The sequence below is a fragment of the Quercus lobata genome, chromosome 6 (genome assembly GCF_001633185.2).
Source record: "Quercus lobata isolate SW786 chromosome 6, ValleyOak3.0 Primary Assembly, whole genome shotgun sequence".
NCBI classification, from domain to species: Eukaryota; Viridiplantae; Streptophyta; class Magnoliopsida; order Fagales; family Fagaceae; genus Quercus; species Quercus lobata.
In genome coordinates, this window is record NC_044909.1 from 53,257,138 (window position 1) to 53,279,685 (window position 22,548).

The 22,548-nt window shown below is 32.3% G+C and overlaps 2 protein-coding genes across 3 annotated transcripts; both read left to right on the plus strand.

The window, feature by feature from the left end:
* Window positions 1-3,462: 3,462 nt before the first annotated feature.
* LOC115995193 (MLO-like protein 10) lies at window positions 3,463-10,335 on the plus strand. 2 transcript variants are annotated; one of them, XM_031119652.1, is made up of 15 exons: window positions 3,463-3,936; window positions 4,640-4,697; window positions 4,839-5,059; window positions 5,851-5,967; window positions 6,754-6,814; window positions 6,973-7,061; window positions 7,643-7,717; window positions 7,792-7,880; window positions 8,006-8,055; window positions 8,149-8,189; window positions 8,268-8,441; window positions 9,058-9,093; window positions 9,227-9,294; window positions 9,580-9,640; window positions 9,785-10,335. In XM_031119652.1, the coding sequence occupies exons 1-15, from the start codon at window positions 3,745-3,747 to the stop codon at window positions 10,172-10,174; spliced, it is 1,722 nt and encodes a 573-aa protein (XP_030975512.1). In that variant the 5' UTR covers window positions 3,463-3,744; the 3' UTR covers window positions 10,175-10,335. The 2 variants fall into 2 exon arrangements, with proteins under 2 accessions (XP_030975512.1, XP_030975513.1); XM_031119653.1 differs by lacking the exon at window positions 5,851-5,967.
* A 5,411-nt stretch (window positions 10,336-15,746) lies between these two features.
* Window positions 15,747-16,989, plus strand: LOC115995015 (RING-H2 finger protein ATL8-like). The gene has a single exon (XM_031119411.1). It carries the CDS (start codon window positions 16,026-16,028, stop codon window positions 16,776-16,778), a length of 753 nt encoding a protein of 250 aa, XP_030975271.1. The 5' UTR covers window positions 15,747-16,025; the 3' UTR covers window positions 16,779-16,989.
* Window positions 16,990-22,548: the final 5,559 nt, after the last annotated feature.

A 22,548-nucleotide genomic window follows, 5' to 3' on the forward strand; every position in this document is an offset into this window, starting at 1 on the left:
TTGAGCCCAACGAAAATTTCAAAGGGTCAAACGGTCAAACCCAATGTGCTAATGTTTGGTCCTTTCTCTATATAAAAAAAACGCGTGCATCCTTTCAGTTTTGCCGTCCAAAGGGGTGAGCACTGAGCAGAGTGGGACCGTAGTTAGTGTGAATTCTTCGAACGATCTTCGATCGACTTGATATATATTATGATGGTCAATTCTGAGACTTTCACATTAAATAGATTGTACTTTTTTTTTTTTTTACTATAAATAGATTGTACTTGATATCCACGATGGTTTCCAATTAATTTTAGTTTTTTTCTATGAATAGTATTGAATATCGAGGAGGTCAACCTCTTGACTATTAATTTTATTTTAAGTAGAAACTTTTAATAGTAATTAGAGCACAATTATTTGATTCACCTCGAACACAGTTGGATAGCAAGGCCCCTAGTTAAAAAAAGAAAAAAAGAAAAAAAAGTTGGATTTGGATTTAGTTTTCTTTTATGTATGCTGTCAGTCCTCACTCCTCCTCAGTACATCTTTTATTTTTAAATCCTCTTTCTCAACCATCCTGACACATTATCTAAAAAAATAAAATCAACATTCCAAACCTAATTAATGTTATAAAATTTTAAAATTTTGATATTTTCCTAAAAGAAATAAAGAGAAGTCATTTCTTATTATAATTCCAAGTTTACCCCAAACCATACTTACACACATCTGATTAACTACGGGGGCCATGTCTGGACTCTCGACAATGCCAAAGATGAATCTAAAATAGCTAGAGAAGAGAAGGGTAGCTTTTAAACTTTTTATAAAAGGAGAGGGAAGTGGACAATAGCTAGAGAAGGTTGTGACTTGTGATCATGATCTTTTCCTGTTGTTTGTTATTTGTCTTATCTTAGTTTCGTGTAGTACCATAATTCTTATGTGATAGCCATTCATCACTATTTAGGTAAAGAATAAAGATTGGGTCTAGTACTAATGTGCATGGGACTTAAGTCACATTTTCAGATAAACACTCTTGTACTCGTGCACATGAGCAGAATAGAGCTATATTCTAAATAAATATATATATATATATATATATACATGCTGGACATATGAGGCATATGTCATGCGTCTTATGCATTCGACACAGGAGATACTTTCTCGACGTATTCTCAACTCTAATAGATAAGTCTAGTGATTCTCAAGGGCAAGTAATTAGGTAGTAAGCTTTCTTGGCCACCCCCTTTCAAGTGGTCTTGGTTTGGCATGAGGTCTTCTTCCAGTAGGCAATTAGTTCAGTCAAAAAGGTTTATCATATTCGACCAAACTGATTAGATTGAAAGGGTTCATCATAGTTCATTTGAAGTCAAAATCTATGCTACAGTTTCATTGTGCTCCCCAAATTTTAGTCATACATGCATAATCACAAAAAAAATAACCTACTTCAATTAAGATTGGTTGTAATAAACTTTTAGGTTAATCAAGGTATACTTCATCAATTTTAGGCTTTTAGCCTTTTAGGGATAATTTTTTTTTTCATCTTTTTCATAATTTATCAAGGTGTGAAGGTATAAGTAGAAAAACATCACTTTCATTTATTTCCCCATATACACCATATGGTTGGAATTGTGAAAACATGGTTTAAGTTAACAGACCCTCTTAAAATATTTGTTAATAGATAATTTAAGAAAAATTTTAATACTACTTTTATAAAAAACAATAAAAAATTAATTACTTTTTTCTTTTCTTATAAAAATTTTAAAAAAAATTTCAAGCAAATACTTTTAATACATCGGTTAATTTTTTACCTTTAAACATTTACATTGAGCAAGGATCATCTCTCAAAGCCGACATGGAATCACGTGGTGAGGGTTTAGTGGCCCTTGGATTGGAGAAAATATACCATATTTCGGTAATACCAACTCAGCATTTGTTTTGGTATTTCTTACCTAATAAATAAGTGATATATGTTTCAAAAAATCACATCAGATTATTCCAATAAATGATTAATTTATCTTTTTGGTAGTATAGAAGATTGTGATTAATTTATTGGAGTAATTTGATATGATATTTTGAAACAAGTATAATTCATTTATTAGATAAGAAATATCAAAACAAAAACTAAGTTAGTATTACCGAAATATATTATAATTTCTCCTAGGATTGGAGTAGGTCCACCGGAAACTGTTTGACATTGTTTCAAACAAATCATGAGGCCTGCAAGTTGCAACTGTGCAACCTTTCCTTTAATTTAATTATAAAGAGAGACGCGTCTTCTCAAAAAGAAACAAGAATAAAATTAAAAAGACGTGTCGAGAAAAGGAAATAAAAAGGGACGCGTGATTGTTGGCTGCCCTAATATTATTGGTCCAACTCTGTTGTACTCCATTTTCAGTTGGATTTATCTATTCCTTTCACTATCAAAAATTAAAAAAAATAACGAAACTCAGGCAATGGATGGTCCTTTTTTCCCTCTTTATTTGCTATCAAGATAAATTTGAAAATATCTAGCTGAATTGGTTGATGCTTCATATTTCTAATAAAATATTTAATGTTCAAATTCCCATCTTTAAATACCGATGTATAAAAACATATAAGATTAAAAAAATTTTAATCATAAAACCATTAATTATATTAATAATTTTAAAATACGTATAAAAATAGACATATGTAAAAATATATTAAGAATTTGACCAAGAAAATTAGGAATAAGTTATTTCATCTATAATATTTCAAATTAGTATCATTCTTATGCTCTTTTAATATAATTCTACATATTAGATGATACCAAAAAAAAATCAACTAATTAAGTATTTCATATATATATGTTCATTTTATTTGTGTTTTCCAAGATAATATAAAAGTTGATTAAGGAAATTAAAATAAAAGTATTGATTTTAATAATTTCATTGTTATATATAATGATACATCGGTGCAAAGTAAATAATTTAGAATTATTTGAATAAAAATAGTTTTTTTATCTACAGTTAAAGTAGGTTTTTTTTTTAATCTACAGTTAAAGTAGTTTGATATATAAATATAATGCTTAATAAGTGTTTTATATGTATAGTTTTAAAAAAAAGTGTAATTTTCAATTATTTTTCTTTCGTATGATAAATAAGAGTTTATTTTTTTTAAAAAAAAGAAAAATAAATATACGGATGTGTAATATACTGTATAAATAAAACACGCATGTAGTTGATGATGTTACAAAATTAAAACCACTTAAAACCATAAAAGATTGGGAATTCTACGGTGTAAAATGGTACCAAAAGCAGTGGATTTTGTCAATCTAAGACAAATAGTGGACTTTCTGGTTTCAGCCACTATCAACTCGTACCAATCCACCACAACTGGCGCTTAAACAAATCAAAATACTGTAGTATTTTTTCAAAAAATAATGTAAAAAGAAAAGAAGAAATATTAATCTATAACTAAAAGGAAGACTGGACATGGACATGGACATGGTGTTTTTTAAAAGCTTAAAATTGGTCGTGTATGTTGAACTGGCTCCGACTAATTCACCGACTACAACTAGAACTGTGTCGTGTCTGTGAGAGAGAGAGAGAGAGAGAGAGAGAGAGAGGCTCGTACATAGTTTTCACACTAAATCCAAAGATAAGAACCAATAAATGCTTTTGACATTTTTGGAGTTTTCTTTCCCTTTATTTAAGGAGAAATGTTAAAACCATAAAGCAAAAGCTTACGTTTTAGTTTCCATTATTACTCTCTCTCTCTCTCTCTCTCTCTCTCTCTGTGTAAACGAAAATGTTGCTGGTTGGGTATGTGTGTTTCTGTGTGTGGCTTATGATAGGACATAGAGCTATGGCAGCAACCGAGAGTACTGGTTCACAGGAAAGGGAGCTGGATGTGACACCTACATGGGCTGTTTCTGGTGTCTGTGCTGTTATTATCATCATTTCCATTGTCTTAGAAAAGGTTATCCATAAACTTGGGACGGTAAGTTTTGTTATTTTCAGCTTTAACTTCTGTTGTTTTAGCTGTTTGTTTGCAAATTTCGGATCTTTTTCTTTTGTTATTCCGTTACTTTTGGTGGGCAAATGATTTCTCTCTCTCTCTCTCTCTCTCTTGATGACAATTCTTTTACCTGGGAAGACAATTGCTTTTTTCAAGAGTCTCTAACGAGTAAAGATTGGTGTTTCATGATTTATTTTATTGGTTACGAGTTCCAGTTATGTGTCTCTGGAATTTGGAGCTCATATTGATGTTGTTCTTCTACCATATTTGTTTGATTCTTATCAAAGTAGTTAGTTCCTCGCTAGACCAATGACCCCCGTATCTGTTATCCAAAAGCTAAACTTGCTCCATTTTTTGGGGGGGGTTTGAAAAAGACAGAGTCTTTGTGTCTCTGTATTTTGTTTTCTAGCTGAAGGTGGAGGTGGATTGTAGGGAAGATTCATGTTTTCCAATTGGAAAATTGAAACCCATGAATTTTGATAGCACAAGAATGAAAAGACCAATATGAAAAAACAACCATATACCATTAAGAAAGGGGAGTTCAGATGTTGGTCTACTTGGTTAAGACTTGAAAAGAACAGTTGTTATTTGTTTGTTTATTTATTTATCATTATTTATCTCATGATGTTGTTCTATTTGGTTCTTGTGATTTACCCTGTCATTAATTTTAAAAATCTCAATTCAGTGGCTTACAGAAAAGAACAAGAAAGCTCTATTTGAAGCTCTAGAGAAGATTAAAGCAGGTAATATCATGGTTCTTGATTACTCAATTGTAACTTTGATCTCACATTCTCATAGAACTATGAGAGTCATCTCATTCTATTTGGGTTGTGTGGAATTACATATTAACTGTGCATATCTAACTTTTGATGCAAATACTGCAGAACTGATGATTCTAGGTTTCATCTCACTGCTCCTGACATTTGGGCAAAGTTACATTGCCAGAATCTGTCTTCCAGCAAAGGTTTTAAATAATATGTTGCCATGTAAAAGTGAGGGTGAAAGTGAATCAACTACAAGTACTGAAGGAGATGGTCGCCGTAGACTGTTATGGTTAGACCGCAGATTTTTAGCTGCTGGTAGCTACGCTCCTAGTTGCAAGCAAGTAAGTGTATTCTAAGAGAAAATCAAATGTTATATGGCCCATCCCCTCACTGATTCCTAGTATTTAGTAAGAGAGCATTCAACATTTTTGGCTATTGGCTTTGGAAGCACAATACTTAAAACTATAGAACCAGTCGTCATTCGATTATTTTCCTTATATACGCCATTTACTGTTGAGCTATTTTCAAATTGGAATGTAGCAAAATAAATTATATATATATATATATATATATATATATATATATACACGGGGTGGGGAAGGGGTTGGGGGATGTTGGGCAAACCAAAGTAACATATCAATCCAGAAACTTTTTCATGTCTATACCAACACATCAAACCTTCTGATAAGTTTTACAAATAATGAGTACATAGTGTGGCATGCTAAACTTAGCCTACATGGTTCTTATTAAATCATAACAGGTGTGAATTTGTGAAATGAAATGCAGTTAATTGGGAGGAAGAGAATTCTGGATGAAAACAAACATTTACCAATCAATCCTTGTATCAAATATGATTGAATTATGCATTACTAATTCTTACAAGAAATGTTTTTAAATTTCTAATATCTTATTGGCAATCCTGAAGCCACTGCCTTGTGTTGTTATCACACTTGTATGCATCATTGCTGACCCAATAGACATATATTCTGTTAACATAGAAATTGCTTTTGTTTTCCTTATTCTATTTTGAGGAAATTAAGTTTCTGAACACTAAGTTCTGTTCCCAACCTAAAAAATGCTTTTACTCATTGCATGAGTCTGGCCAACTTACTGATTGGATTTTTGCCAACAGGGTTATGCACCGCTTATATCTGTCAATGGACTGCATCAGTTGCATATCCTCATATTTTTCTTAGCATTCTTTCACGTGCTGTATAGTTTTATCACAATGATGCTTGGAAGACTAAAGGTAAAGGAACTTTTTTTAAAAATATACTTCCAATGTTATGACATCTATACATGAATACTTGAAACCTTAGGGCATAATATGCTGGTTCTTACCTTTTGATACCTCTCAATTCATTTGAAATCAAATTATGACTGTATAATCATGCATTTTCTTTTGTATGGAAGATGATGATAAGGCCTCTCAAAGAATATGCTATAATCTTTTGATATCTTTGCTTTGGGCAGGAGGGTCTCAACCATATTGTCGAGTACAGTTCTGTTTCGCTGCATGCTTTATACTGATTATGTTAGAAATGTAGGATAAATACTCTCTTTGTTCTGGTTTAAATCTAGGTATTCTTGCTCAATTTTGTATATTTGGCTCATTTCAGCCGCTGTGTTGTCCCTTTACATTTATTCCTAGTTGTGGCTACATACCCAAAAAAAAACACTAGATTGGTGGTTTGAACTTTAAATCTATGGAAAGAATGCCACCAAGATGGATTGATATGGTTAGGATATGAATCATCTGTAATTTTTTTTTAAATAAAACCAAATTTGAACGACATGAAGTGGACAGACCCCCTTCTTATTGTTCAAGACATGATTTCTGGCTGCACAACAGGAAACAAAGAGTGCATGGCTAAAAGGCACAAATTTGCCCAAAAGTTCTCTATGACATCTGACATATAAAGAAACGTTTTACATGAGTGTGCCTTGATAATCAACTTATAGTGGTCATGTTAAATATTGAATAAACTGTACATTCGATTATATCTAATGGTTTCCTCAATGTTTCTTTGTGCAGATTCGTGGCTGGAAGAATTGGGAGGAGGAAACCTCATCCCATAACTATGAGTTTTCAAATGGTATGTCACCCCATGATTTAGAGATATCTTGTTCTTTATGTATTAGCTTGAAAGTTGCATTTCCTCAGACTTGAAAATGACATCCCAAAATTCATCTGTCAATAGGTGGGTGTATGTGCCTTATTGGAAGCTAAACTTCTATGTATATTTATGTGCAGATCCTTCAAGATTCAGGCTTACTCATGAGACCTCATTTGTTAGAGCACACACCAGTTTCTGGACAAGGATTCCTTTCTTCTTTTATGTGGTAAGAAATGTCTTACTAACTGGCACATCTTGATTTTTGTTTTTTTATTTACATTGTTATGCTATGAGGTATAAATGACCTAATGCCATGGACTGGGACATCTCAATTGTGAGTGCAATAGTTGAAGTTATGCCAATAAGATGACTGGATGAGCTTAACTAATACTAAGATGGCTGAGTAAGAATTTAGGAAGATTAAAATTATAAATGACTAGATTTGTGAGACGTAAGGGGTTGCTCTAAAGAAATAGTGCAAGTATGGGTTTGGTGATTTGGTAATGTGCTATGAAGACCAGTCATTGGCCAATAAGAGGAAATGATGCTAAGTGGTTCTAGTTGAAGAAATTACAAAGAAATGAAAAACCTCTGCACCCAATACTAAAAATGGTCAGATACAAGATATAAAATTTGTGGGAATTCACATATACCTTAGATCTAGCCTGCAAGAGTTAGACTGGAACCACAACAAAAGCTTGTATCTGTTTAGATTACAGTATATTAAACCTACAATTTTTTGTAGTTGTGGCCATGTATATCTTTTTATATTGACAGTGAACTTATTAAAATATTTATTGTTGGCAGGGATGCTTCTTTCGACAATTTTTTAAGTCTGTTAGTAAGTCTGACTACTTAACCTTGCGCAATGCATTCATCACTGTAAGTTTTCGTTTCAGTATTTCTGTATTTCTAGTAAAATATGTCACCATTTTATGACATTGCTATATCTATAGGTCCACTTGGCTCCTGGAAGTAAATTTAACTTCCAAAAGTATATCAAAAGATCTTTGGAGGATGACTTCAAGGCAGTCGTTGGAGTAAGGTAATGTTCACTTCATTTAATATATATTTTTTATTTCATTATAATTGTGGTTTTCAGTAGTCACTCCCTGTAATAAATTTGGACCATGTGAGTTTCATGAATTATTTTCTTGATGTTGTTGGCAGTCCAGTATTGTGGACGTCATTCGTGGTTTTTTTGCTATTAAACGTTAACGGTAACCCACTTCTTTCTTTGAAATTTCTTTTGGAGCATATTCTGCACTTTCCAGTAAAAGTTGATTAACTTTGTTGAAATATGTTCTTTTCAGGATGGCAGGCATTGTTTTGGGCGTCCATAATCCCTGTGATTGTGAGAAATATTTCTCTTTAGCAGCCAGATTTCCAAATCTTTGGAAAATGAAAATTCTAACCTTATAATTGATTGCAGATAATCTTAGCTGTTGGAACAAAACTTCAAGCCATTTTGACAAAGATGGCTCTTGAAATCACAGAAAGGCATGCAGTAGTCCAAGGGATTCCACTTGTGCAAGTCTCAGACAGATACTTTTGGTTTGGTCGGCCTCAGTTAATTCTTCATCTTATCCATTTTGCTTTGTTTCAGGTATTCAATAGCCACCCATATTGTAGATTCTTGACTAAAAATGCTTACCACTTGGGTAATGATTAATGAGTACCACAAAATTTGTCATGGTTAAACATTTTTTTTTTTATACTCGTATAGTCTTATTGAAGTTGAAGGGAACTTTCTGCCTTGCTGAAAACTTATTTGAGGCCTTGGTTATAGTGAAAATGTTTTACTTTAAAATTATCTTTTTTGTTGTGGTAAGAATGATCTGATTAGCCTCAGGTTTACTCAAAAGAGGAAATATTTCTCTCGTTGAGTGATTAATGAATTGAGATTGTAATGATTAAATATGGTAAATAAGATCTTATGCCCTCTAAATGCACATTATGCCTTTAGGCGAAGAGAGAACAAGCTGTCGCCCCAAATCTTCGTCAAGTTTTGATCCATGATTTTAGTGCTATTGAGTAATGACTATTTAACATCAGTTATAACGACTATCTAATCCCAGTTCCTGTTCTTTATATCAAACTATCAATCAAATTCTGCACAATTCAACAATTTTTATGGTCTTTTTCAATTTTGACTTCTAAATTTTCTTTCATATTTGTGACTGGTCTGATCTGTTTTTTATTTTATTTTTTGTGACATGCAGAATGCATTCCAAATAACATATTTCTTGTGGATATGGGTAATGAAATGTTCTATACTTTACTTTGCTAACAGCTATTGAATTATTATTTTTTTCCCCTTTAATTTCTTACTCTCATGTATGCTTCATTCCTAATATTATGGTTTTCTATGGAAAATTTCTTTCTGTGCAGTACGAGTATGGGTTGACATCTTGCTTCCATTCGAATTTCAAGCTTGCTATTATAAAACTTGCTTTAGGGTAGGCCTTTAATTCATTTTTTTCTCCCTTGCAATGGAAATATCCACTTGAAAGATAGATATTCTTGCTTTTGCGCATCTGAAAGGAGTGTTAGATTATAAATGCATTTAGCTTGAAGACTGCTAACAAAAGGCTGCTAATTTCTTTTTAAAGGAAACAAGTACATAAGTAAACAAATCTAGAATATAAATCAGTAAGATTGAACATACGAATTACCTTGAATTGATGTGGTGAATCTGTATATTACCTTGGATTCATGGGTTGCGTTTTTTGGAACTATCACAGGGTTGCAGTCCTATGTCTCTGCAGCTACATCACACTTCCGCTTTATGCCCTTGTTACTCAGGTACCTTCACTGTTTCCATGAGATTTTAATGTAATTTTTAGAAGGCTTACTTAACATTAACAACAACGTTAGGTGATATAAACTAACTCTGGCTTCAGAAAAAACTTATTTCCAATACATAATTGTTCATGGTGGTAACTGCAGATGGGTTCACACATGAAGAAATCAATTTTTGATGAACAAACATCCAAGGCCCTCAAGAAGTGGCACATGGCTGTGAAAAAGAAACATGGCGGGCGAGGAGGAAAGTCCTCTACTCATACTCTAGGTGGAAGCCCTTCCTCAACAGTGCACTCCTCTGGACAAACATTGCACCGCTTCAAAACTACTGGACACTCAACCCGCTCCACCTATGATGATAATGAAATCTCTGATTATGAAACTGATCCTTTGTCTCCCACCTCATCTGCGGCCAACTTGATTATAAGAGTTGATGATGATGAGCAACCAACTCAAATAAGTGAACCTCACCATGGAGAAGAAACAAGCAATGAAGATGACTTTTCATTTGTCAAACCTGAGCCACTGAAATAAACGTGAGTAAGGTATTGACAGTTGCTATCCAGTTGCATCAATTTTGTTGTATGTATTGTGAGAAAACATTGTAGTTATTGAAATGCAGCCAGTGAAATAGAGAATCATTTTTTGTATAATAATAAACATATAAAAATAGAGAAGCATTTTTTGTAGATTTACAGGCTTGTTTATAAATTTAATAAATTTAATAGGAGTTTAAAACAACATTTTCCACCTTGTTCTGGCCAGTTAATTTTTTAGATAGAATGCCCATTTTACATTGCATGTTGCTTATATCACATTCCAGTATTCCATGCTTGATTTAGTTTAATTTTCCTATGTTGAACATTTTCTTTTTTGTGTACATTTCTGGACGTGGCGGTCCTGGTAGTTCATGTTGAACCATAACTTGATTAAGGGTGTGCATTCAAGCAACCAACCAGGAAAACTTGACCTAGCTTGATGTCTCAGGTTGGTTTATAGTGGGTTGATGGGTTGGTTGATATGTAATGCAAAACTTGGGTTGGGTTGGATTCAGGTTAGCAATAAACTCAACCTGCAACCAATTTATATATATAAATTTTTTTTTTGAGAATACTAAATATTTTAACACACAGGGAGATGAGAGAAAGTCTTAGGGTACGTTTGGTACACTGTAATGATTATTACATGAAAATAAGAATAAGTATTATAAGGAATACATTAAGTTGGAATGTAATAAGTATTACTATTCATTAGTTTGGTGACCATTTAGGAATAAAATCCTGAATATGCATCCACAAATTAGTAGTGTAAAAATGTGGTATAATTAAATCATTTTTAAGTCAAATTCCCTAAAATACACTTATTTTAGGACGTTCAAATTAGAGTTAATAATTAACAACAAAGAAAATTTATGTTCTTTCATTTTGAAGTGTGGCAATTAATGGTTTTTTAGGAAATTTTTAAAAAAAAGTTATTACATAAGGTGAAAGAATAGATATTCAGGAATAGATATTCAGTACTTTTGAGAATGAATAATTATTCCTTATTTTGAAGAATAACTATTTATAAGAACTAATTATTTATTGTAATAAAAACATAACCAAATAACTAAATAGTTATGCCATAGGAATATCTATTACATTACGGTGTTTATTATAGTCTAGCAAACGTGCCCTTAAAGAAACTAACAGTGATGTATATTCAAAATGGCCTAAATCTTGGATACACAGCACTAGCTTTAAACATCTTTAACTTACACTCATTTTTCAATATAAGACTACCCTATTGTTTTTTCTTTTGAGAATACTAAATATTTTAACACACACATACGGAAAGAGAGTAGAAGGTCTTAAAGAACCAAAAATTTTTAATTGATTTGACAAAATAACACCGAGCAATGGCCCAACAAAACCCGTTCTTACTAATTAAGTTGTATTGAATTTTAGAACTACCATGAGATGGATTGGAGTGAACATTTTCAACCCGGAGAGGTTGGATTGGGTTGAAAAATTACTCTAAATCCAATCCAATTCGACCAAATCCTTTTATATGTATATATTTGGCTCTCTTCCATTTTTATCTTAGTTCATTCATTAATATCTCAAAAGTACACATGAATGGAAATTTAAAAAGGGTAGGTCATTTGTTTTTACTTTTTATTTTTATTATAAAAAGGACAGGTCATTCTAATCACCCCTAAAATCATTACTTGTAAGTAAAACAAAATATGGTTTGCTGATTGGCTCTCTCATATTTCCAACTTAGTTCATTCATTAATATCTCAAAATACACGTGAATGGGCTAAGAGGCTTGTAGTTTCATCACCTCATTCTAGTGTTTCTAATAAACACATTCAGGGTTCAAATCTTTTCATTTCTAACTATTAATTTTAGAAAACAAAAAAACAAAAACATGAACTAAATGATTGGATTGATGATGTAGGATACAATTTACTATTTAATTATTGTAATTTATTAATTTTGGTATTTAATTTGTAATTTTCGTTATTTTAGGTTTAGGGTTATTATTTTCTTATTTTTAGGTGCTTTTAATGCTTTTAGGTCAAATTTGATTCATGTTATGGTTATGTATTAATTATGAGTTATTTTAGAATATATTTATTGTCTGTTGAGTTTTACGGAGCCCTTAAATAGGCTTCTAAGTTTGTAAATGTTTTTTTTAACAATTATTAATCAATAAAATTCAGACTTTTTGTCTTTCTATTTTCTAGTTGATTCCAGATCATTTCTCTTTGTAGATTCATGGAACCCTCATTGATTTGAGGTTATTTTTAGAAGCAAACGTATTTTGTTTTTTATTTTCTAAAAATAAACGTGTTTTGTTTATTGTCTCTTCTGTATATACATTAATTGAAATCTCAAAAGAATGAGTCTTATGATTTTAAGTTCATTCCAGTAACCGAGAAGAGAGCTCACTTAAAACTAGTTGTCACAAAATTAGCACTAAATAGTTGCATTCCGTGTGGTGGACTGGCTTCGCAAAATCAAAAGGAGTTAAAAGGGCTACTTGCCAGACAGTTGCACATATCGAATAAGGCTCACTTGGTAAAAGTAGAGAAAAAGTTTTGAAAATAGGTAGGTACTCGGGCATCTTGATTCCAGCTTTTTAGTACTCCCTACGCCCATTTTGTACGAGTTCGTCATTTGATTATAATTTATAAGTAACCTAAAAGTAACCCTTTTTTTTTTTTTTTTTTGCTTATTTTATGTAAAGTTTGTGAATGCCACGCTACTTTTGTTTTAGTTTTTTTCAAATGTTTCTAAAAAATATAAAAAAGTTTCATTTCAAATATTTTAAGTTTTAATTTCTTTTAAATAAAATTAGCTTTTAATTTTTTGTTTCACATTATGCAAATAAACTATCGAAAATGAATCAATTTTTAATAATTCTCATGAAACATGGTCTCATATCTCCAATCTTTTGAGAGAATTCTTGTGAAACATGGTCTCATATCTCGTGAAACATTGTCCCGAAAAGAGTAATGTTAGGAATATGATGTTTTTTATAAATTTTTTCACAATTGTGAACATGATTGGTTTATGATTACAACAATATTTCTTTTATTTGGGTTTATCATCAACATAATCTTATTATATCTTACACAATTTTAATAATTATAAAGAGATTACGAAAAATGTAGTGTCATTGGACTTACTGTATCAAAAAATAAAAAGATGCATGAGTGAATTTAGCCAAAGGGGCGGCTAAGTTCATCCTAAAATTTCAATGAGATTTGAACTCTTATTTATTTAAGAAACAGTCTTTCTCATATATTGAAGTTTGAAATTGACATATTTCATATGTCAAATCAGCATGTATCCCATTTCAATTTCACCGAGTAAAAGAAAAAAAAAAATCATTAAATAAAGTGATAGTAGTTAATTGAGAGTGATTAACCTTGGTTTCTAATTTAATCTACGGTAGCTTATGTATGAAACTCAACAGAGTGGGGGTTTTTCTAAATTGTGGTAAGTAAAAAAGGTTTGCTGTAAGTATTAATCTATTATTATCCCAAGTAATGCTGTCTCTCACACACACAAATTTGGTGGGGTAGAGGACAATGGAAAATTATAATTAATAAAAAAAATGGATATGGTTGGAAGCACCAAATGGAGAGAAGCAATATATGAAGGTGGGGTTGATGCGATGCCATGCGAGAATAAACACCATTAATGTGTGTTACAACACATGCCGCCTGAACCTGATTGCCCCATTTGGATGAGATTGAGACCTCATGAAATCCAAAAAACTCCATTTCAGATCGATCTCGATGAGGCATGGGAAGTACCACTCGGTTATGTTTGTCGTTTTAAACAATGACACCTGGTCCTTTTAGGAGTCCACAATTCTTAATTATCATGATTCATGACTCTTCGTGCTTTCACATGCAAATGCGAAATGCCAATGCCCCCCACTTCACTTCAGATGATAAAGATAACTGCACCCGCAATAAACATATGCAAAAAGTGTAATATTCAGACATAAGCATATGGATAACTGATTGCCGCGCATATATATATATATATTGAATCAGATTGTCACAATATTTTAGCCAATATTAATTATATATAGAATTAATTAATGGCTTTGTGAACATGATGTAATCTGATTTAAAATTAAAAAAAAAAAATTTCAAATTGAACTACAAGACTCTTCACATGATGTATTCTGATTTTGAATATAGTAAAATTGCAATGAAAATATGATTAGAACTTATAAGACCGTACAAGTCATGTTGAGTGCAAATCATTTTTTTAATCACCCCCACACTTTAGGAAAAATGATCTCCTATTTCCTATGTATGCAACCTGCCTTTTCATAACATGTGGGCCTCACATTACTAGTGGGTCAACATGTTGTGAGAGATCTGTTGCATACAATAGATACACAGGAGTTAAGAGATATCTTCTCTTCCTCTAATGTCCTTAAGTAAGAAGATAGTAAAATTATTATCAATTTTATTAAAAAAGAAAATTTTCAAATTGATGTAACAATAAATATAATTGATGGCAAATCAATTTTAATAGGTATTGTATCGTAAACATTTTTTTTTTGAGAATAAATGGTAGAATGTATCGTAAATATTAAGATATCTATTTGTAAGGTTATTTACCAATAACTACTCGCCACATCAGCAGTTTGTAAAAATTTTTGTAAAAAAGTTTATATCTCTAGTATTTTTCTTATGTAAAATTTGTAATATCTATAGTATTATTCTTATATAAAAATCTGGTTTATAGTCTTTGTTGCTTGTATTTCATTTTTTTGAATATTGATCGGTAATTACTAGTACTCCCATATATTAAATCTCTTTAATTAGTTATTGATTTAAGTACAAAATTTTGGGGGTTTAATTTTAAGTAAAAAAGGCTTGAAATTTAATGAAACATGTCCTTTTCAAAAATCCTTCATCTTAATGCGCTATTTTATTAAGGGGAGTAAGAATCAAGTCAATTTTATTATGGAGTTCTTAAATTTATATTCATTCATTCATTTTGAAGTTAGTAAATTGAATTTTACCACGTCATCAATAATTTACTTAATTATTTAATTAATAGGAATAGTTAATGTTTTGTTTAAATATTTTAGAAGTGACAAAATTGAATTAATTAATTTAAAAATGATTGAATAAGATTTTAAAAGAACTACTATAAAATTATCCAAAAACAGTTTAAAAAGATGTAATTAATCCCATAACATGGTTACTACAAGATCCGTAAACCTTGTAAAGAAAGAGGATTAAAGCGAGGAACTGGGGGTAAAAATAGGGGAAAAAAAAAATCCTTTGAACCGAGATTAAGAAAGTTAATAACACAATAAATAAATTGTTAAAAAAAAGAAGAGAGTAGGCAAGTGTGGTTGTTAATGTTGTCTTGTCCTTACCTTAATTACCGGCTGTAACCTAAAATAGAGGAGCGCGTTACAAAAAAGTGTAAAAAGAAAGCGAGTACGATTGAGTTACCCACCTCTCCCACCTCTTAGCCTTAGGTCTCTATAGTCTATAGTTTGAGGGTCTCTCAATTATTTATCTTATCTAGGGCTTATCCTCACCACGTGTCCAAGACTCGAAGTCCAAGTCTTTACGAACTCCAACATTGTTTTTGGTCTGTACTCTGCGGGTTTGTGCTTTTGGAACTGTTGCTGTAGGCATCTTTCTCTTTCTTCTTCACTTCTCAGTTGTCTTCATGAAACTACCTAACTAATCGCCTAGACCCACCCACTCACCCACTTGCACCTACTTTCTTAATTACACACACCTAAGTACTTTCTACTAATCTTCTTCTACTATATATATCTCTCTCTCATTTCTTTCTTATTACTCCTCTATATTATTCTTATTATTATATGATATTTTATATGAGTGATGACTCGGTCTATAATTAAAAGAACTCTGGTTGGAGGAAATGGAACCACAACCACAGTCACAGCCACAGCCACAGCCACATCACCGCCAACGGTGGTGGCAGCTCCGCCTCCTGAAGCTCTGACTGTGGAGTCTGACTTCGTGGTCATACTAGCGGCGCTTCTCTGCGCCCTCATATGCGTGGTGGGTCTCATAGCGGTGGTACGGTGCGCCTGGCTCAGACGCGGCGGCACTAGTGGGAGTGGAAATGGGTCTCCACCGCGAAGTTTGGCGAACAAGGGAGTGAAAAAGAAGGTTTTGCAGTCACTGCCAAAGTACACATACGGCCACGGGGGGTCCACAAAGATGGGAGTAGTAGTTGGAGATGGAGTTGAAGGTGGAGATGGAGATGGAGATGGAGGAGGAAGTGGAAGTGGAGGTGAGTGTGCTATATGTTTGGGTGATTTTGTAAAAGGGGAAGAGATCAGAGTGTTGCCTCAGTGTGGACACGCCTTCCATGTGGGTTGCATAGATACTTGGCTTGCTTCTCACTCTTCTTGCCCATCTTGCCGCCAGATCTTGGTCCTCGTTAATGCTAATGCAGCTAGGTGTCACAAGTGCGGTCAGTTCCCAGCTAATGCTATTAATACTATTCATGACCCTCCTCAGCCTCAGCCTCAGCCTCAGCCTGATCGGACTAATTTTAATGCTGCTGCTGCTTCTTCTTCTTCTTCTTCTTTTATCAATCTTAGTATTCCTACTTTCTTGCCTTGACTTGAACAAACAAAAATAGGCGTTTTTCTTTTATTTTTTGAAGCATCTACTGGTCTAAAAAAAAAAAAACTTGGCTTAATTTGCTCAGTTGTTGCTTTTACTGTGTTGTATATGTAGTACAAATAATTCTACACCCATGTTTTTTTGGATTCATGACAGGATCTCTACTCTAATTAAATCTGTAATAAATAATATGGTATTTATTTAATTATGTTGAACTTGAAGTTAATTGCACGGAATTTGAGAGTGATAATTACCAGTCAATAACCCAATTATTAATTGGGTCTCTACTGGCTGCGAAACCGTATGCTCAATTAATTTTTGTTTTTGTTTTTGTTTTTGTTTGAGCAATTGGGTGTCATAAGCTGTCCGCTACTCTTACAGCCAGGAGGATAGAGAGAATGTAACCGGCCTCAATTTTCTATTAAAATCAGGAGCAATAGAAGGAAGAGGATGACAAAGTACTAGTTTGTAATATTCTCAGTCTCTCGTGCTTATCCTAAATTTGTCCGGGAAAAGACAGTTCTTGAACTTATCTCATATCTGATATGATACTGCGCCTAATCAGTTTGCACGGTTTTGAACGGACAATGGAGGCCAGTGGGATTGGGATATATTATATTTTAAAAAAGAAATTACCATGCTTTTAATTTTTAAACTATACAATCTAACTTTAAAAAAAAAAAAATAATAATTCTGTTACAGCCTTACAGGCATCAAAATTATCATTAAAAAGTTCACACACATCTCGCATCCCACCTTACTTCGGCCCACCGCAACACAAACGCATAAAGGGTGTGTGAAATTTTCGGTTTCATGTAACGCTACTTATCACTTTAATTTGGTGAGAGTGACGCTCTATTGTACTGATAATTTTTGTGACACACAGAGAGAGAATCATATCACGTGGGATCCATATCTATGTTAGGATGGAGAGGACCTATACTATAAAATGGGTCAAAATGACATAATATTCATTTCATCGAAATTTTTCAACAAAATGCATCATGTTTGAAATTATTTAAGGATATGTTTATATTTTGAAACTCGATTTGCCAAAAATCGAGTTGTTTGAAAATTGAGTTCCATGCAAGATTTTTTTTATTTTTTTTATTGCCTATAACTCGATTTTCGTCAAATTGAGTTTTTCATTGAAACTCGATTTTTAAAAAATTGAGTCGAGTTTAAAATAGTGACATATCCTTAAATAGTTTCGAACAATGGACATTTTGTTGGAAAGTTTCAGCGAAAGGGGCATATCCCCATTTTGGCCTATAAAATGGTATATAATGGCCTGCATGTTGGCCATAGAAGCCCCTAGTTTTTGTTTTGTTTTGTTTCTTGATTTTTGTAAAGTTTGGTTTCAAATAGAAAAACACTACGAGTATAACTTTTCTTACAATTTTTACTACAATTTATTTACGTAATAAGTCGTGAGTGGTGGAATAGAAGTGGTGAGTTCATAACTCCACTCACGATTTGCCATGTGAGCAAGTTGTGACAAAAATTGTAGGAAAAATTATGATTCTAGTATTATTTTTTTAAGTAAGGTTCACTTTTAATAAGAATAACGTTCTATGATCTGGATAATCTTTACCAAAAAAAAATCTATTACATATATGTGTATAAATTTATAAACGGCCAAATTGAAGTACAATCGTAATTTTAAATCGTGACTTAGTCACGAGTGCAGATCATTTTGGGCATTGTGTGAATCCACACACTGTAACACTGTTCTAATATTTTTACCTAAAGAGGTAAATGTCTCTCGTTAGATAGCCTTCTCTAGCCCCAGGTTTTAAATTAAAACCAAAAGCATTACCAATAGGAAAGTTTGGTATCAGGCTATTAAAAAATTCTAAATTCTAGAAACCCCACCTCTCTTGGACAAAATGGGCTTTTGTCTTTTTCAGGAAAATTAATTAACGTTTTGCCCTTCTTCCCAAACTAAACAGGGAAATACCCCTCTTTTGAAACTGGACTTTCTCAAAATCGAGTTAAAAAAAAAAAAATTATGGAGCCCTATAGTGACGTTTTTAAGGACCTATAGTGACGTTTTATAACTTGATATCCATAAAATCAAGTTATAGGCAATAAAATTACCTATAACTCGATTTCATGGATATCAAGTTATAAAACGCCACTATAGGTCCTTAAAAACGTCACTATAGGTCCTTGAAAATGTCACTATAAGGCTTAACTCGATTTTAAAAAAGTCGAGTTTCAAAAGAGGGACATTTCCCTATTTAGTTTGGGAAGAAGGGAAAAAAGCTAATTAGTTTGCCTGAAAAGGGCAGAAGCCCATTTTGCCCCACCTCTCTTTGGAAAAGAAAAAGTTAAAAACATGAAAGACCCCTTTTCTTTTGGTATGAGATTCAGTGATTCACTCACCAGTCATTTTTTAAAGGTGTCCTCCATTTGTAACTGGAATCCCACCGCCAAGCATGAGCCTATGAAACTCCAGCCACATGAGTTCTTGTCACTAATATATAGTTCCAAAGGCAATTTATGCTAGAACCGAAGATAAAAACCAAATGGAATCATCATGAATGAGGTCTATCGTCTATTCTGTTTGATAGACATCATTATTAATATATATACCTTGATACTCAACCTCCCCGAGTCAGAAAAAGGTTGAAGCTGTGTTTCGACTTTCCGCATATTGATACTAAAAAAGACAAGCATAAGTTTTGCAAAAAAAAATAAAAATAAAAATGATAAAGACAAAATTAAAGCAAAAGGAAAGGAGATAGTGAAGAGAGAAAAAAGGAGCTAGGTGCGATATATAAACTTTATAGATCCTTTCCACATTTATCCAATCGAAATGAAAATCTCCTCTACTCCTAGATGATGTACCTGGAGACCCTTGGAGTTACTTTTTCCAACAGAAAGTATATCATATTTAGGTGAGGGGCCACCCACTATTAAATCCGAGGTTATCTTTCTATGAAACTATTATATTATTATTATTATTAAAAAAAAAAAAAAAAAAAAAAGACCTTCGCAAAATATCTCACCAGGTCAAGTCCAAGACTTGCAGTCCATATCCTCTCCTTCTTGTTGGTGGTAGCCATGATTAAAAGGGCACTACCAGTACTAGTACAACTACTAGGCAATAGATATTTATTTTTTTATTTTTTTTGGTGAATGGTAATAGATATTTCATTCTAAACTCCAAATTATTAATTGTTCATGTCACTCTCATCAAGCACGTAAAACACGCTGAGACTCATTCAATAATCAATATATGACTCGAGTCAAGACCCAATTTAATCTTGTGCTATTTTGACAACTCTCTCGCCTTTATTAATATCTCCTCCTACCACTCTCAAAGAACCAGACTTATCTAGACCTCAGCCACTAATTTCCTGCAAATACCACCATTCCATTTGACTAGAGAGTAGTGAGAGAAAAAGTGGCAGTCAACTTTTAACGACTGAATTGTATCTACAAGCATCAAACCTACTTTTATCTGATATAATTATAACGTTAAACAATAACACTGCACCTAATCTTGCCTTTGATTTGCACTTTCAAGACTGAAATATATGTATCTAGTGACAAGGACCTCTGACTGGTAAAAATTCATTATTAGATAAAAGGAATGAGAAGTGATCAATACAGGTTATAAAATATATCCTCAGTTCTTTCATCACCAATTCATACACAAAAACTCAGGAAATGCAGAGGCAATACAGGCGATTTATTAATTTCAAGACGAGCAAAATTGGCTGATTTTTCTTATCGATGTCAGTCTACACATGAAAGCATCTAACCATTATTACGCAACCTCTATATGGATTTATACTGTCTCTAAAGGACATATATCTTCACAACCTTCCACCCAAACGTACTAAGTGTCAGTTTAATACAAGTATGTTTAAAATTTTCAATGTTTTGGAGAATCTGGGCTGTAACTCTTTGAGCACATCACAGGCATATTGATCCCTGACTAACCGTGTTGTGCAGAGATAAGAGACAAGCAAGGAGCAGAAAGCGACACAGAAGAGATGCTTTGTACATATGATAAAACAGACAGCTCATGTTCTCCCAATATCAGCTCATGGACGACACTAAGAACAATATTCAAAGAAATCCAAAGCATGGTAAGCCCATCCACTGATCAAATTGACACTAAGAACAATATTTTTAGTTTATACACACCTGTAAAAAAATCATATTCCACCGAATTTTATCTCAAATATAATAAAATTTCATGCTTTTCAACCTAAAAATTATGAAGGAAAAAAAAATTAAGCTAAACTTAAAAAGGTAACCTACAAAAAGAATCAATTTAAGACCTAATTAGTGTTTCATTTTTAGGAAGAACAAATTCTTTTCAACAAATTTTAGAGAACAAATTATACATTATATTACAGTTACAAAATAATTATTTATTTTTACACATTGCGTGAGTTTGTGATGAGTTACTAACAAAAAGTGATAGTCCTATCATGATTGATAAATTATAATTAGTTTTGAGAATATGTAAAGCCATAATGCATTGTTATTGCATACTTAACATAGATATAGATATAGATTGTTATTATTTTATTATTCTTATAATATATATGTTTAATATATTGTGTTACTATTTTTCTTTTCTTAATTTAAGATGGAAAAATGCTAAAAGTTATTAAAATTCTAAGTTAATATGAAATGATCTATAAAATGATTATAAGTATTTTTTTTTTCTATCATTGTAAAATTATTGATTTATTATTTATGACATACTAGTCCACCATTGATCTAAGGTCAAATCTAAAAACTAGAAGCCAATCTTAATTATTTGCGGTCTCGTTCCTGTTCATTTATATATATAAATGATTGGATTTGAAACCTATGACATATGATCCATTATGATTGTTATTAATCATTAAATTAAGACATCAATTAATCTTTTTATATATGTAAGATTCAGACCTATTTCCTTGTATTAGTTAAACTAACTAGAACCCTAATCTTTTTTAGCTTTTAAAACAACTTTTCACTTTTTTTTAACAATGGTTTGTTTGACATGTTTTAATTAATATATAATTAAACTAATCTCACTGGCAAGCATATGTGAAAGTGATGTTTATCCGAACAAGTTATGAAAAAGAATGTAAAAATTTTTGAGTCTCTAGGCGGGTGGGGAGGGGCAGTTTTAGGCAACCTTTGGTCAGAATGCTCTTGTTAAGTCCATAAATTGTCTTTAAGAACATTAAATTAATAGCCTCAATGAGTCTCAAAATAATTTGTCTTTTTTTGGCTGAGATGTTGAAAACTTGAAACTAATATGATAATTTTCGACGTAACATGTATAAATTTTTTTTGCTTCGAAACAGTCTTACGCTTGTTTCGTTTAAGAGTCGTCCTAACAGCAACCTTGCTACTAGCTAGGGTCATGTAATATCATTGTATATACTAGTATTATACGTAATCATTAATTAGAGTCAATGGATTGTAAGCCCTGCTATATAATGTTGATTTCATGTTTCGTTTGGTCTTTGAATTATGGGTTAATTTTTTCTTTTTTTCTTTTTTTTAAAGTAACATGGCAGTTTCGTTTCACAGATATAATTTTAAAGGTAGATTTTTCATTATTTTTGGATTGGTTTGGCTGAGTAGGTAGATTAGATTAACTTTTTTAGTGTATAATCTTATCCCTTTCTTTGCAAGTTCAAATTCTTTGGGAGCTTGGGACAGAGAGGCTGAAACTCATAGAAGCAGGAGCATATGGCGAGTTTGATGGACGGCAGGTTTATTGCTACTAATGCTTTGGTACCTC

What these genes read in the sequence shown, in the direction of transcription:
- LOC115995193 (XM_031119652.1), top strand. Translation starts at nt 3,745, where the DNA reads ATGTTGCTGGTTGGGTATGTGTGTTTCTGTGTGTGGCTTATGATAGGA. An exon ending in TTCCTTTCTTCTTTTATGTG is followed by an intron (nt 7,062 to 7,642) that starts GTAAGAAATGTC and finishes TATTGTTGGCAG; the next exon opens with GGATGCTTCTTTCGACAATT. An exon ending in TCCATTTTGCTTTGTTTCAG is followed by an intron (nt 8,442 to 9,057) that starts GTATTCAATAGC and finishes TGTGACATGCAG; the next exon opens with AATGCATTCCAAATAACATA.
- LOC115995015 (XM_031119411.1), top strand. Translation starts at nt 16,026, where the DNA reads ATGACTCGGTCTATAATTAAAAGAACTCTGGTTGGAGGAAATGGAACC.